Source organism: Phyllobates terribilis, unplaced genomic scaffold, assembly GCF_046119375.1.
Source record: "Phyllobates terribilis strain yellow unplaced genomic scaffold, ASM4611937v1 Scaffold_11__3_contigs__length_659146591, whole genome shotgun sequence".
NCBI lineage: Eukaryota > Metazoa > Chordata > Amphibia > Anura > Dendrobatidae > Phyllobates > Phyllobates terribilis.
In genome coordinates this window covers 115,852,752-115,869,962 of record NW_027362771.1, presented here as the reverse complement: position 1 = coordinate 115,869,962, position 17,211 = coordinate 115,852,752, and the positions used below count along the sequence as shown (strand labels likewise).

At 39.7% G+C, this 17,211-nt stretch overlaps 1 protein-coding gene across 1 annotated transcript in view; it reads right to left on the bottom strand.

Moving 5' to 3' along the window:
- STAB2 (stabilin 2) overlaps positions 1-17,211 on the bottom strand; it is a 332,513-nt gene that overhangs the window by 254,046 nt on the left and 61,256 nt on the right. Inside the window, exon 2 of the mRNA XM_073651531.1 lies at positions 1,003-1,136. Coding sequence (XP_073507632.1) covers positions 1,003-1,136 — 134 coding nt within the window. The remainder of the gene's footprint in view (positions 1-1,002; positions 1,137-17,211) is intronic.

Below are 17,211 nucleotides of genomic sequence, written 5' to 3'. Positions count from 1 at the left end.
TATATTTTTGGTTTTGTTTCAGTTTCTTGTATTTAGTACATTTGCGGAGGTGGCCGCCTCCTTGGTCTTTGCACTTTATATATTCAGCTTTCCATAGGCAGGTGTAAACCTACTAGAGTAGAGAACAACCCGATTTGGTACATTTTGTTGCAGTGGGATAGCTTTTACACTTTTTTGATACCCTATGTTTTTTACATGTGTTACTATGTACTTACTGTAGGGGTTCTTTGCATTGCTTTAATTTTAGATTATATAGTCCTTAAAGGAAATCTGTCAGCAGTTTTTTGCTATGTAATCTGAAGACAGCAGAAGAAAGAGTCTGAAACACAGAATTCAGAGATGTGTTACTTGTCAAAGTGCATGCTGTTTACTGACTGTGAAGGATTTATCACTAAGAGATTAACATTGCCAGACTACACTAGTGCGGCAACGCTCCCTCCCCCTGTGATAAGCACCTCACTGTCTATGGACTTTGTATATACAGAGTCTGATGTGGGTGGGGTTAGCTTTCTCAGCTCTGCTTCATTCTAAATCTAAAAGCTATGATTGTGTCACAAGTGGTGCACCCAGTAAACTGAGTGGTACACTGTTGGATTCAGCTTCTCTTTGCCTACATCATGCTGCTCTCAGATGAGGTAGCAAAAACTTGGTGACAGATTCCCTTTAATATGGTATATGTTTTAGTAAGGCAACCCTTTTACTGTTTTTTAAATATTTATTGGATATTAGATTAGCAGTTTTCACAAAAGATCATTGTTATAGTTGATATCTAAAAGAGAAAAACAATGTATAAAAGGAAAAACAATTGCTGCTCAGATAATACTATGAGATTATATGAATAATATCAAAATATGTAGTGTATATTAATGGAAAATAACCGGCAGTCTCTTAATCCATCTAAAAGAGAAACACAATGTATAGAAGAAAAAAACAACTGCTATTCAAATAAAACTATGAGATTATATAAATAATATCAATATATAAAAAATAATGGTAAATTACCGGCAGTCTCTCAATCCAACCCCCATACTGAGTTTCCTAAAACCACTGGTGCAATTCACTCCAGCATTTAAGGAACATGATTTGCATTCTGTTTTGGTAATAATTAATTGTTTTTCATCACAACGGTTCTTTACCTGCATTAGGACAGTAAACACATTTTAGCCATGCGCAAAATAACAGAAATCAGCAATTTTTTAACATTTTTCTTTAATTCTTTTGATGCTCAACAAATACATGAATAATAAATAATAAGACACAAATCCTTCCCTCTAACCTTTCACCACTCCCTGCTGAACCAAGCAAATGAAAGCTTAACTAAAGTAACTTTCTCTCTGGCAGTCATAGCTATGATAGAAGGCCTCCACCTTTTCAAAATGTCAAGACTTTATCTTTTCTTACAGAAATATAGTTAAAATCTGTACTCTTATTCTGGGGCATACATAAAAATCATGACTAACCATAGCAAAAATCCTAATTGGAAGACCCTCCCTTCTCCCCAAAAAAATGTTCAATGGGGTAAACAGGGTCAAGGTGCATTGGCGCAGTACAGAAGGGCATACCCCCCAACTTTTAAAGAAAGGAGAGTGACATATATTATGACAGCTGCACAGTATTCCCCACTCCCCCATTGGAGGCCATTAATGATTTATCTGCTACAATACCCCTTTCATAGCCCCCTTAGAGTTTGATGCCCAAAAAAATGGAACACAGTATGTTAACCGCACAGTGGCCCCAGTAAAGTGTGATACCCTCACAATGTGCCTCCACAGTGCCCACAGCACACTATGATGCCCATACTGTGCACCCCACACAGTATAAGTATGATGTTCCACATTTCCCCACCACACATTATAAGGCTCCACAGTGATCCCCACCTCACAGTATTATGTCCCCACACGTTCTCTCATACACGAAGTCACCAGTGACCGCCAACACATAATGATGCCCAATATTCCCAAACATAGTATGATTGCCCCACATTGATCACCCACAGTATAAGGCCCCAAAGTATGATGGCACATGGAGCCCTGCACACAGTATGATGGCTCCGACAGCCCCCATATACAGTATGATGTCCCCACAGAGCCCCACAGAGTATGATGCTCGTCTACAGCCCTCATACACATGGTGTTATACCATCACATTGACCCCCAACAGTATGTCCCCACACACTGTATGATTGCCACCGCACAGTATGATGCCTCCATAGTGACCACCCACAGTAATGATGTCCTTACATGCCCCCCAAACAGTAAGATGCCCCCACAGTGACCTCTTTCAGTATGATGACATCACAGCCCCATACACAGTATGATGGCCTTATAGCTCCCCTGCACAGTATAATGGCCCTTACAAGTCCCACACAGTATGAGCTGCCCAATACTCTTGGCACACAGTATGATGGTGCACACACAGTATGATGTTCTCACAACCCCACCCATACAATATGATGGCCCCCACAGCCCTTACACAGTATGATACCAACACAGCCTCACACACACTATGATGGCCTTCTCAACCTCCCACACAGTATGATGGCCATCACAGCTCTCCCACAAAGTGTGCTGTCCCCACAAAGTATAATGCCCCCACATTAACACCCCACAGTATGTCCCCCACAGCCCCACACACAGCATGATGATCCCACACATTATGATACCCCCACAGTTACACCATACAGTATGATAACCTCACAGCCCACACACAGAAAGATGTATAATGCCCTCACAACCCTCCCTACATAGTCCATCACATACAGTATGTTGCCTCTGTAATAGTGAGGAAGGGTGTAACCTTCCCATGGGACTGAAGTAGTTAGAATTACATATCCCCATAGTTAGGCACTCTCTGAACTGCTATTAGGTCAAGGTGCGGGTTTAATTTCAGTGGCACAGTCAGTAGAGTAAGGGGCAAACTTAGTGACAGGGATAGACATTGGGCATGTCTAGAGGTTCGATATAATTCCTTGTGGGGCTGCAGTACTTTTTATCAGCCACTGTTGGGCATAGTTGTCAGTGAGAGGCAAGGCAGTTGCTAAGCAAATGGCTTAGTGGGTGGAGCCTCTGGGTGTGCTAAAAATAGCTGCAGCCGTTATTTTTGACTTCAGTTGAAGCCCTGTCAGGGACGCGACGGGAACTCTTATGTGCGGATGGCCAGAGAAATTGGCTGCTAGGGTAGACGGGGGCTCTCTACCATCAGACAGTGATTACATAGTGTGAATATCTCCTCATGCAGGAGTCTCATTAGCCGGCCGGAGAAACTCAACGGAGGTATGGAGGACCCGGGGCACTTCAAGTCTGCAGATAGCAGAGGAAAAATAGGACTCCAGGATAAGCCGTGAGGGAGATAAAGGATCTGGGCACACTTTCGCTGGTGAGGAACCGTCTCGTAGGCTAAGGAATAGAAACAGAGAGATGCTTCACCTAAAGAGGGCACCAGGGCTGAAAATGATTTTAGCACCTGCATGGTGTTGCACACCTTCTGGATACCCACAGTTGCAGTAGAAACTTCACTGAGCAGATTACATGGGATAACAAGCTTTTACTTCTCAGAACATGAGGTAAAAGAAAAAACGCACAGTCACACAGTACTGCACCAGGAAGTAAGAACAAAACAGAAAATACAAGAGAGACTTTTTTTTTACAATACAGTAAACAAGGAAACTTTACGCAACATCGCCATCTACTGTCAGACCAGCATAAAGTCCTCCTTCACACAAACAAAGAAGTCCACAACTGTTGCATATACCAACATCCTTTCTCAACAGTAAGGACTTATTCAGTCAAACCCAATTTCTTCATTAGTCTCTGATGTTTTTCAGCATTCAATGCCTTTGTGAAAATGTCTGCTGTCATATCTTCAGTTGGACAATATTCTAATTTCAGGATTCCTTGTGCCTGATGGTCCCTCAAGAAATGATACTTCACATCAATGTGCTTGGTTCTTGGGTTAACTCTTTCCATCTGAGCAAGAACAAGACATCCCTGATTGTCCTCATTTATTTTTGTTGGTTCCAACTGTGCTTGTCCTAGGTCTGTTAGCAATTGTCTTAACCATAGAACTTCTTGACTCGCATGTGCTGCTGCAACATATTCTGCTTCTGTTGACGACAGCGTTACTATTGATTGTTTTTTACTAGTCCAACTAATTGGTCCACCTGAGAGAAAGAAAAGATAGCCACTAGTAGATTTTCTGTCAGTTGGATCTCCAGCCCAATCTGCATCAATGTATCCAGTTAAAATGCATTTATCACTTGTAGGCAGTTTCAGTTTAACATTGCTGGTTCCTTTCAAATAACGTATTACTCTCTTCACAGCATTCCAATCCGCTTTATTTGGCTTGGACACTTTTCTACTCAGAATTCCTACTGCTGCTTCAATGTCTGGCCTTGTAACAGTCGCTAGATACAGTAATTTTCCTATCGCCATTCTGTACTCTTCATTATTTGGTAACACATTTTTCTCACTACTCATCTCTTTAAGATAATACGTTTCCATTGGAGACTTTGCTGGTTTTGCATCCTTCAATCCAAATGTTTCGGTTATGTCTTGAATCGTGTGATTTTGATTAAGTAGGAAACTTTCATCTTCTTCTCTTTCTATCTGTATTCCTAAGTACTGTTTCTCATTTCCCAAGTCTTTGATATCGAAATGTTGGTTCAGGATTTTTAGTATGTCCTCTTTATCCCTTTCTTTTTCAAAACAAACTAAAATGTCATCAACATATATGAGTACATAAATCCATCTGTCCATTAGTCTTTTTGTGTACAGGCAAGGATCAGCTTTGCTTCTTTTAAATTTTTCATTTGTGAGCACCTCCGTGATTTTATCATTCCACACTTTAGCAGCTTGTTTTAAACCGTATATACTTTTCTGTAATTTGCAAACCATGTTTGGGTTACGTTCATCTTTGAATCCTGGAGGTTGTTCCATGTAAATATCTTCTGTTAAACTTCCATTCAAAATCGCTGTCTTTACATCCAGATGTTTCAGTTCCATTTGTTTCATTGCTGCAGCTGCAAACAAAGTTCTTATTGTAGTATGCTTGACAACTGGAGCAAATGTTTCATCATAGTCTTCTCCATATTTTTGAGAATAACCTTTAGCTACAAGTTTTGCTCGGTATCGTTCAGCTGTGCCATCTGTTCGGTACTTTACTTTAAAAACCCATTTACCTCTGAAATTTGGTATTCGACTTTGTCACATAGTCTACTAGTTTATTGAAAACTTCACTTTTGTTCTTGATCAAGTATGTGACTGTGTATCTTGAGTAGCTATCTATAAAAGTCACCATATATCTATTGCCTCCTGATGTAGTCACTTTCATGGGTCCACATACGTCAGTATGCACCAAATCAAGTGGTCTTGTGCTTTTCGTTTCACTTTCTTTAGGAATAGATATCCTTGTGGCTTTTGATTTTATACAACATTCACATCTTATGGTAATTGAGCAGTCAGATATCAATAGATCCTTTGACAATTCTTTCCTTTGTAGCTCCATTATACTTTCAGGATGTCTGTGTCATAGACGTCTATTCCACATGTGAATACAACTCTTGTGATCATGTGTACACAACTTCATCTGTTCCTTTAATGTGTCTATATGATATAATTGTTCATCTGCCTTGACATTGGTTATTACCTTGTTTCCCGCTAGGATTGTACACTCATCATCTTTGAATTTTAGAGTAAGTCCTTTAGCTGTTAGACGTTTTACAGATAACTATCCTACTTCTAATCCTGGAACATATAACACATCCTGTACAAGTATTTTTGAATCATGCCCAAACTTGTTAGAACAGTTTAGCATTCCTTGTCCAACACCTTCTGCAGTTATTTTGCTTCTATCTGCAAGATAAATGGCTTCCTTCTTATTTAAATTAAGTTCAGTAAGTACATTTTTATTACTTGTCATGTGACTTGTTGCTCCTGAGTCAATAAACCAACCCCACCATGATTTCTTATCAGTCAATTTAAATGTGCCATTCCAATTATTTTCACATGAATCAGAAATTGTGTTTTTCACCTTCTGTGTATTCTCTTTATGATGTAATTTCTGTTGTTCTCCTTTCCATATAGTACAGTCTTTCTTTAAATGTCCTTTTTTCTTCCATCTGAAACATTCTCTTGTCTCTTTATTATAGGGTATTTTTGATTCTGTAGCTTTAAGAGCATTTCCATTATCTTTTTCAGTAGAAGAATCATTTGTTTGTTCGTTCCTTCTTTGATATTCATCTATGAGTCTGGTCTTCACAAACTCTATTGTAATGTCTGTTTCAGGTCTTGCCTCTAGTGCATTTATCAAAGCAGTATATGAACCTGGTAAATTGCACAATAATATTGCTGCCAATTGATATCAGCTGTGATATCACTTCCATAATAAAGAATATATGCTTCTGCATGTCATTGTCTGCACTTACTCTCATACTGTAAAGCTTTCTTAGCAGAAATAACTTGGGATTTAAGCTGGGTCTTTCATATAGCTTTCTTAGTGCTTCCCACATTCCCTTTGCTGTATCCTCATTCCTTATGTGGATTAATTGAGGATCATCCACTAATAGGCTGATGGTAGCTCTTGCTTGTCTATTTTTCTTATCCCATGTATGATTATCCTAAACAGGTCTATCTGTAGTGATTACTTCCCATAAATCATCTTTAGACAATAACATTTCTACTTTGAACTTCCATAACTGATAATTATCATTATTCAGCTTAGCTACTGTGAGTTTTAGCTCTGTGCTACTTGTCATCTTTAACTTGTCTTACTTGCTTGGAGAGAATTGTACTGAAGAATTCTTCTCCATTCACCAGGGTCTTGCTGAGAGTTCCGGTGTCTTGGGTGTCTGGGGTCCTCGGTGCCTGGGCCCATAACCTGTTGCACAGCTTCTGGATACCCACAGTTGCAGTAGAAACTTCACTGAGCAGATTACATGGGATAACAAGCTTTTACTTCTCATAACATGAGGTAAAGAAAAAAACGCACAGTCACGCAGTACTGCACCAGGAAGTAAGAACAAAACAGAAAATACAAGAGAGACTTTTTTTTTACAATACAGTAAACAAGGAAACTTTACACAACATCGCCATCTACTGTCAGATCAGCATAAAGTCCTCCTTCACACAAATAAAGAAGCCCACAACTGTTGCATATGCCAACATATGGGAGACAAGAACCTGTTGGGCCTTATCCAATCTACCAGACTGTAAATATTGTAATTACTCCTTTCCCCCAAGTAAAACCCCAGTGGTTATGGTTAATAACTTTGTGTCCTCTGGAATTATTACTACCCTGGTCCCAGAAGAGAAATGTCTGGAGACAGCTGTGACTGGATGATGTGAAGTAAGTGAAGAATGTCACATGCACAGCCACACATCAGAGGGAGGACACAAATTGTCTGTAAGGTGCCAAAGTGAGCAGGGGTCACAACTCGCCCACGACTACCTCGCTGGGGCACCTTACACCTCCACAGTGCCACACACAGTATGATGTCATTTTGGAAACTACATCCCTCAAGAAATTTATATAGCTTTGTGGTAACAGGAGAACAGTGTGTGTGTGTGTTGGATAACCAAATTTTATTTAGGTGTGTAAACTTTTTTAAATTAATTTATTAACTTTAGAATAGAAGAAAGAAAAGAAAATTAGAATAGAAGAACAAATCTAGAAATAAAAAGATAAAAATAAAATAAAAAGGAGAATATAAAAATTTGGTAAAATAAAAAAAACTTACTAAATGGACGACAACAAAAACAATTACTGAGTGCCCACAACTAAATTACGGTAAGGGTATGTGTAAACATGCAGTGACAGTTCAGTGCCGACAGCTGTCAGTGACAGCTGAGAGGCACGGGAAGAGGTGCAGGGACCCATGCCGTCGGTCCCCGCACCCAGATCGCTGTGATTGGTCAGTCAACCCTCAAGGCCATGATTAAGACTCGCTGTCGAAAAGCGTAGGTGTTTGCATTTGCACAGTTGCACTTTTGCTATAATACTAAGTGGAGCAATGTTTTATATGGCTAATAAAAGCTAAGTTTTATTTTTCACATACAAGCCTTCTTTCGCTGGATCATTTGTATCTTTCCTTGAAGAAGTCAAATGATTCTCCTTCCCTTCCGAGCTCTGCCGTGCTCCCAAACAGTGGTTTTCCCCCACATATGGGGTATTGGCATACTCATGAGAAATTGCAGTACAAATATTGGGGTCCATTTTCGCCTGCTACCCTTGTGAAAATAAAAATAATTGGGTCTTAAGTTACATTTTTATGAAAAAAAGTTAAATGTTAATTTTTTCCTTCCACAAACTTATTGAATGTGGTTTTGAGCACCTTAAGGGGTGTAGTGTTTATAATGGTGTTTCTGTCATATAGGCCCCTCAAAGTCACATCAAATGTGATGTGATCCCTAGAAAAAATGGTTTTGTAAATTTTGTTGGAATAATGAGAAATCGTTGATCAACTTTTAACCCTTAAACTTCGTAACAAAAAAAAATGTTTAAAAAATTGTGCTGATGTAAAGTAAACCTGTGGGAAATGTTATTTATTAACTATTTTGTGTGACATATCTCTCTGATTTAAGGGCAAAAAAATTAAATGTTTGAAAATTGTGAAACTGTAAAATTTTTTGCTAAATTTCTGATTTTTTCACAAATAAATGCAAGTCATATCGAAGAACTTTTACCACTATTATGAAGTACACTATGTCATGAAAAAAGAATCTCAGAATCAGGGGGATCCATTGAAGCATTCCAGAGTTATTATCTCATAAAATGACGCTGGTCAGATTTAAAAAATGAGGCCTGGTCACTAACCTACAAAGTGACTCGATCCTTAACCGGTTCCCGACCGCCCACTGTAGATAAACGTCGGCGCTTGCTGGGCTCTGTGCAGCGCCGACGTTTAAAAATGGTGGGTGGTCTCGCAGCGCTCAGGACCCCCAGGGTCCTGCAAGCCCTGCGATTCCGGTGCAGAGTGTTAGCTCTGACAGGGGACATCATTGGGACCTGATTGGATCAGGTTCCAGTGATGTTAACCCTTAGCTATGTTCTATATGCCGCGATCTATAGTGATCGCGGCATATAGAAGATTGAAGGAGGAGAGGGGGTCGTCTTACTTACCTCTCCGACGACCCCTGATACTTTCCAGGACCTGGGGTTGCTATGGCAGCTGGAGGTCACATGACCGCCTCCAGATCTGCCATATATGGTGTCCTGCCTGGCTCAGCCTGCAGCTGAAGCCAGGCAGGAGACTATGACTGTGAAACAGTCAGCGAAGACCTCATGTAATGTAATACATGTCTATTACATTACATGAGATCAGTGATCAGAAAAATAAAAATTAATGTCCCATACAGGGACTAAGTAAAAATGTAAAAAAAAAGTAAAAAAAAAGTTTTTAAACTGTAAAAAAAAAATCACAAAATAAATAAAAATAAATAAATAAAATATTAAACCAATAAATCCGTATATTTTTACAAAACCAAAAAAAGTACACATATTTGGTATCGCCGCGTCTGAAACAACCCGAGCTATAAAACTGTCACACTAATTAACTCCTTCTGTGCACACCGTAATAAAAATAAATAAAAAACTGAGCAAAAAAATATGCTTTTTCATCATATCGCCAAACAAAAAGTGGAAAAAAATGCGATCAAAAAACAAAATAGAAATAAAAATGGTACCACTGAAAACGTCATCTTGTTCCGCCAAAAAAAAGCTGCCATACAGCTCCATCAGCTGAAAAATAAAAAAGTTATAGCGCTCAGAATAAAGCAATGCAAAAAAAATATTTTTTTCTATAAAATTGTTTTATTGTGTAAAAGCGCCAAAACATAAAAAAAAATACAGTAAGTGTAGTATCACTGTAAATGTACTGACCGGAAGAATAATGCTGCCTGATCACTTTTACCACATGCAAAATGGCATAAAAAAACCCCTCAAAAACCAATTCCTGAATTGTTTGTTTTTGTTAATTTTACCTCCCAAAAAACGGAATAGAAAGCGATCAAAAAATGTCACATACCCAAAAATAGTACCAATAAAAATGTCAACTCGTCCCGCAAAAAACAAGCCATCACATGACTCTGTCGGCCGAAATATGGAAAAATTATAGCTCTCAAAATATGGTGATGCAAAAACTAGATTTTGCAAAAAAAAGCGTCTTTTAGTGTGTGACAGCTGTCAGTCATAAAAATCCGATATAAATCTGGTATCTCTGTAATCGCACCGACCCGAAGAATAAAGTAATCTAATCAGTTATATCACACTAGGAACGGCGTAAAAAATAAATAAAACCAATTCTTCACCTGCTACTGATTTGCTTATTATGTCTCCCAAAGATCGCAGTAAGGCTCTGCCCACATTTATCCTGCGCTCTGCGCTGAGCGCTTACACCAGAGTTTCCGTGTATATCTCTGAAATTCATGATTCAGCCGGAACCCATGACGGAAGATTCCCTGTAATGAGGCAGATATAGGCCACTGTGGACGCCGTCTAGCCTGGGATCCCACGGTGTCATTTGTTTTAGGCGTACATAAAAGTGCGGTTGGCCACAGTTTTGTGCACTTCTGAAAAAAAGGACACCGCTAAACAGAGGCCAGACGGAGTCCAGAGTAACTCTGCTGCCTCATTACAGTGAATGGATCCGGCAGGGGTTTCATCTGAATTACATCACTTGGAAATTTAGATGGAAACCCCGATGTAAGTGCTCAGCCTAGAGCGCCGGATAAATGTTACGTAAAATGTTCCCAATAAAAGCTTCAACTCAGTCCTCAAAAAAAGCTAGTCCCCACTCAGGTCCGTCATCTGTTAAAAATATAAGGGACTTCCAAGTTACTGGTAGCAGAAAGGCTCTGGAAAAGCGAAATGGCCCTTGCCCCCCAAAAGAAATTCAGAAAATTTTGTGCTCCCAAATCCAAATGCCTATTCTACAATAATTTGTTCTCCAATTGTCAAATAGCGCTCCGTCTCTCCCAGATCTCGCCGTATGGCTGAGCGGTCCGATACAGCCACATATGGGGTATTGCCACTTTTAGAAGAAATTGTGAGACACATTTCGGCACCATTTTTACCCATTGCCCTGTGTGAAAATGTAAAATCTGAGTGTAAAACATTTTTTTGTGGTAAAAATATAATTATGCTTTTTTCACTGCCCAATGGTATAAATTTAAAAAGTAAATAATACTCACTACTTCCCTAGATGAATTCCTTGAGAGGTGTAGTTTACAAAATGGGGTCACTTGTGGGGGTTTCTGCTGTTTCGGCATGTCAGCGACTCTTCAAATGTGACATGGTGTCTGCTGCCTATCCCAGCCAACATAGCGCTCCTTTCTCTTCTGAACCCTGCCGTACACAAAAGGAGTGGTTTTCCCCCACATATGGGGTATCGGCGTACTCAGGAGAAATTGTACAACAAATTTCATGGTGCAATTTATCCTGTTACCCTTATGATAATACAAAATTAGGGAATGAAAAACATTTTTTGTGGGAAAAATGTGAAAATTTTATTTTTACGGCTAAATATTATAAACTTCTGTGAAGCAGCTGTGGGTGCAAGGTGCTCACCACACATCTAGATAAGTTCCCTAAGGGGTCTAGTTTCCAAAATGGTGTCACTTGTGGGGGGTTTCCACTGTTTAGGCACATCAGGGGCTCCCCAAATGCAACATGGCGTCCGCTAATTATTCAAACAAATTTTACATTCAAAAAGTCAAATGGCGCTCCTTCCCTTTCAAACGCTGCCGTCCGCCCAAACAGTGGTTTGCCTCCACATATGGGGTATCAGCGTGTTCAGGAGAAATTGCACAAAAAATTTCATGGTGCAATTTTTCCTATTACCCTTATGATAATGCAAAATTAAGGGATGAAAACGTTTTTGTGGGAAAAATGTGAAAATTTTATTTTTACAGCTCAATATTATAAACTTCTGTGAAGCACCTTGGGGTTCAAGGTGCTCACCACACATCTAGATAAGTTCCCTAAGGGGTCTAGTTTCCAAAATGGTGTCACTTGTGGGGGGTTTCCACTGTTTAGGCACATCAGGGGCTCCCCAAATGCAACATGGTGTCCGCTAATTATTCAAACAAATTTTACATTCAAAAAGTAAATGGCGCTCCTTCCCTTTCAAACCCTACCGTGCGCCCAAACAGTGGTTTGTCTCCATATATGGGGTATCAGCGTGTTCAGGAGAAATTGCACTACAAATTTCATGGTGCAATTTTTCCTATTACCCTTATGATAATGCAAAATTAAGGGATGAAAAACGTTTTTGTGGGAAAAATGTGAAAATTCTATTTTTACAGCTCAATATTATAAACTTCTATGAAGCACCTTGGGGTTCAAGGTGCTCACCACACAACTAGATAAGTTCCATGAGGGGTCTAGTTTCCAAAATGGTGTCACTTGTGGGGGGTTTCCACTGTTTAGGCACATCAGGAGCTCTCCAAACGCAACATGGCGTCTGCTAATTATTCAGACAAATTTTACATTCAAAAAGTCTAATGGCGCTCCTTCTCTTCCGAACCCTGCAGTGCGCCCAAACAGTGGTTTTCCCTCACATATGGGGTATCAGCAAGCTCAAGAGAAATTGCACAAAAAAATTTGGGGTCCATTTTTTTCTGTTACCCCTGTGAAAATAAAAAAAAATGGGTCTAAAGTAACATTTTTGTGAAAAAAGTTAAATGTTAATTTTTTTCTTCCACATTCCAAAAATTCCTGTGAAGCACCTGAAGGGTTAATAAAGTTCTTGAATGTGTTTTTGAGCACCTTGAGGGGTGCAGTTTTTAGAATGGTGTCACTTTTGGGTATTTTCTGCCATAAAGACCCCTCAAAGTGACTTCAAATATGATGTGGTCCCTAAAAAAATGTTTTTGTAAATTTTGTTGGAAAAATGAGAAATCGCTGGTCAACTTTTAACCCTTATAGCTCCCTAACAAAAAAAAATTTTGGTTCCAAAATTGTGCTGATGTAAAGTAGACATGTGGGAAATGTTATTTATTAACTATTTTGTGTGACATATCTCTCTGATTTAAGGGCATGAAAATTCAAAGTTTGAAAATTGCAAAATTTTCAAAATTTTCGCCAAATTTCCAATTTTTTCACAAATAAACGCAAGTTATATCGAAGAAATTTTACCAGTATCATGAAGTACAATATGTCATGAAAAAACATTCTCAGAATAAGGGGAATACGTTGAAGCGTTTCAGAGTAATTACTTCATAAAGTGACAGTGGTCAGAATTGAAAAAATTGGCTCGGTCACGAAGGCAAAAACAGGCTCTGGTGCGAAGTGGTTAAGGGCTTGCGACAAAATTTAAGCCAGAAAGACCCACAAGCAAGCAACAACTGAAGTAAGCTGCATTAAAGTCCTGGCAAAGCATTAGAAAGGAGGAAACCTAGCGTTTGGATTCCAGACTTCAGGCAGTCATTGTCTGCAAATGATTCTCTATTACAAATGAACATTGTGTTTATGATAAAGTTAATTAATTCAATTATTTTTGAGCTCCTACAATGAGGAAGCTTTGCAGAAAAATAGTTGCAATTCCTTAACGTTTCACAAGATATTTTTGCTCAACCCCTTTAATTAAATCTGAAAGTCTACACTTCAATTGCATCTCAGGGGCAGACATATAGCCAATGCTGCTGGTGCAGTTGCACCAGGGCCCAGAGGTGTAGGGCAGGCTCTTTCAACTAGAAAAGGGCCATGAGCTCTTTAACATATATTATATGTGGCCAAGGGTCTGACTGGCTCACCGGAAGTTTCTGAATTTCCTGATGGGCCCTGTAACCAGTAAGAGGTCCTTCTTGTTGCAAAGCTCCCCTGCAGTTCTACATAAACTCCGCCACTCCCAATGAGTGAGTGCGCGGGGAAGAAGATGACTGGGCTCTCTACTCAGGAGAGGATAGAGACTGCAGCCAATGATGACAACAGACCTGCAGAATAGGAGGACAGGGAGAGCAGAGATGAGGGGACAACAGGAAGATGGAGGTCCTTCAGCTCCACATACAGTCTACTGCTCCTGGAAGCAGAAGAGAAGGTACAGGGCACAAACTCCAGGTGGTCTTCTACAACTTATGAAGAAACAGAGAGGTACAGTATTTATACTTGTTAGTTTCTACATACAACCTGTGCTGCTTGTAATGTATATACATTATATATGTGTATGAGCCTGTCACTGTGTAAATGTAGTGTATGTGCCTGTACATCTGGTATGTGTGTATCAGCTTGTATAAATGGTATGCGTGTATGTGCCTGTATATCTGGTGTGTGTGTGTATGTGCCTGTATATATGGTATGCATGTATATGCATATATACAGTGAAGGAAATAATTATTTGATCCCTTGCTGTTTTTGTAAGTTTGCCCATTGACAAAGACATGAACAGTCTATGATTTTAAGTGTTGGTTAATTTTAACATTGAGAGATAGAATATCCAAAAAAAAATCAAGAAAATTACATTGTATACATTAGATAAATTTATTTGCATTTTGTAGTGAGAAATAAGTATTTGATTCCTCTGGCAAACAACACTTAATACTTGGTGGCAAAACCCTTGTTGGCAAGCACAGCAGTCAGACGTTTTTTGTAGTTGATGATGAGGGTTGCGCACATGTCAGGAGGAATTTTGGTCCTCTCCTCTTTGCAGATCATCTCTAAATCATTCAGCTTTTGAGGCTGTCGCTTAGCAACTCGGAGCTTCAACTTCCTCCATAAGTTTTCTATGGGATTAAGGTCTGGAGACTGGCTAGGCCACTCCATGACCTTAATGTGCTTCTTTTTGAGCCACTGCGTTGTTGCCTTGGCTGTATGTTTTGGGTCATTGTCTTGCTGGAAGACACAGCCACGACCCATTTTTAATGTCCTGGCGAAAGGAAGGAGGTTGTCACTCAGGATTTTACGGTACATGGCTCCATCTATTCTCCCACTGATGCGGTGAAGTAGTCCTGTGCCCTTAGCAGAGAAACACCCCCAAAACATAATGTTTCCACCTCCATGCTTGACAGTGGGGATGGTGTTCTTTGGTTCAGGCAGCATTTCTCTTCCTCCAAACACGGCGAGCTGAGTTAATGCCAAAGAGCTCAATTTTTGTCTCATCTGACCACAGCACCTTCTCCCAATAACTCACAGAATCATCCAGGTGCTCATTGGCAAACTTCAGACGGGCCTGCACATGTCCTTTCTTGAGCAGGGAGACCTTGCAGGCACTGCAGGATTTTAAACCTTTAAGGCGTAATGTGTTACCAAAGGTTTGGTGACTGTGGTCCCAGCTGCCTTGAGATCATTAACAAGTTCCCGCTGTGTAGTTTTAGGCTGATCTCTCACCTTCCTCATGATCAAGGATACCCCACGAGGTGAGATTTTGCATGGTGCCCAAGATCAATGTTGACTGACAGTCATTTTGTATTTCTTCCATTTTCTTACTATTGCACCAACAGTTGTCACCTTCTCACCCAGCGTCTTACTTATGGTTTTGTAGCCCATTCCAGCTTTGTGCAGGTCTATGATCTTTTCCCTGACATCCTTAGAAAGCTCTTTGGTCTTGCCCAGGTTGTAGAGGTTAGAGTCTGACTGATTAATTGAGTCTGTGGACAGGAGTCTTTTATACAGGTGACTATGTAAGACAGCTGTCTTTAAATCAAATAATATTTTTATTGATTTTTTCCAAATACAACATAAACAAACATTAACAAAAATTCCCATATAACCTCCCCCCCACTCTTTGTTCGTTCTAGACCTTGTTGGTATAATTTAATAATCAATGGTACAAAAATTAGAGGCTGCAATATTCTCCAAAGTTAATTACACCTATTTATCACATTATCAATACAAAGACAATAAACATGTACATAGAAACGTGGGAGCAGATTGTTGTACTCTAGCATTTTGTGGTGTGCTCACATCCATTTCCCATAGACCCATATTCATCCTGTGTAACTTAGGTTGCTTTATATTTAATGCAACATTCCAACGTATAGCAAATTAAAAGTGAGAAAATTACCCATATATAGAACCTAGTAATGATAAAATCAATAGGCTTTCCATCTTCCCCATATCTTATAATATTTGTGCAAAGCTTTGCTTTTTTTGTATACCCCTTCCGCTAACCAAACCAATAAATGTATCTTCTCACTAAATTCTCTACATTTTGGAGAATTACTTAACCAGTGTGCTGCTATAATTTTTCTTATTTGGTAAAGTGCCCTTTTAATCATCAATCTTTCATTTTCATCTCCAATTACTCCTTCTACATACCTCAGGACACAAACTGTAGGTTGCATTGGGATATTTACATCAAAGACACAATTTAAGTAACCAACAGTGCGTTTCCAAAAATTTTCAAGAGAGCTACATACCCAAAACATGTGTAAAATATCAGCGGGACCCATCCCACACCTTGGACATACAGTCATGGCCAAAAGTATTGAGAATGAGACAAATAGTAATTTTTCCAAAGTTTACTGCTTCATTTTTTGTAATGGCAATTTGCATATACTCCTGAATGTCAAAGAGTGATCAGCTTAACAGCAATTACTGTACTTGCAAAGTCAATATTTGCCCAGAAAATGAACTTTAACCCCCAAAACACATTTCAACATCATTGCAGTCCTGCCTTAAAAGGAGCAGCTAACATCGTTTTAGTGATTGATGAGGACAGGGCTGGCGATCAATCAGTCATGATTAAGTAAGAATGACATCACTGGACACTTTAAAAGGAGGCTGGTTCTTGGTATCATTGTTTCTCTTCAGTTAACCATGGTTATCTCTAAAGAAACACGTGCAGCCATCATTGCACTGCACAAAAATGGCCTAACAGGGAAGAGTATCGCAGCTACAAAGATTGCACCTCAGTCAACAATCTATCGCATCATCAAGAACTTCAAGGAGAGAGCTTCCATTGTTGTCAAAAAGGCTCCAGGGCGCCCAAGAAAGACCAGCAAGCGCCAGGACTGTATCTTAAAACTGTTCAGCTGCGGGATCGGACTACCAGCAGTGCCGAGCTTGCTCAGGAATGGCAGCAGGCTGGTGTGAGTGCTTCTGCACGCACTGTGAGGCGGAGACTCTTTGAGCAAGGGCTGGTTTCAAGGAGGGCAGCAAAGAAGCCACTTCTCTCCAGAAAAAACATCAGGGACCGACTGATATTCTGCAAAAGGTACAGGGAGTGGACTGGTGAGGACTGGGGCAAAGTCATTTTCTCTGATGAATCCCCTTTTCGATTGT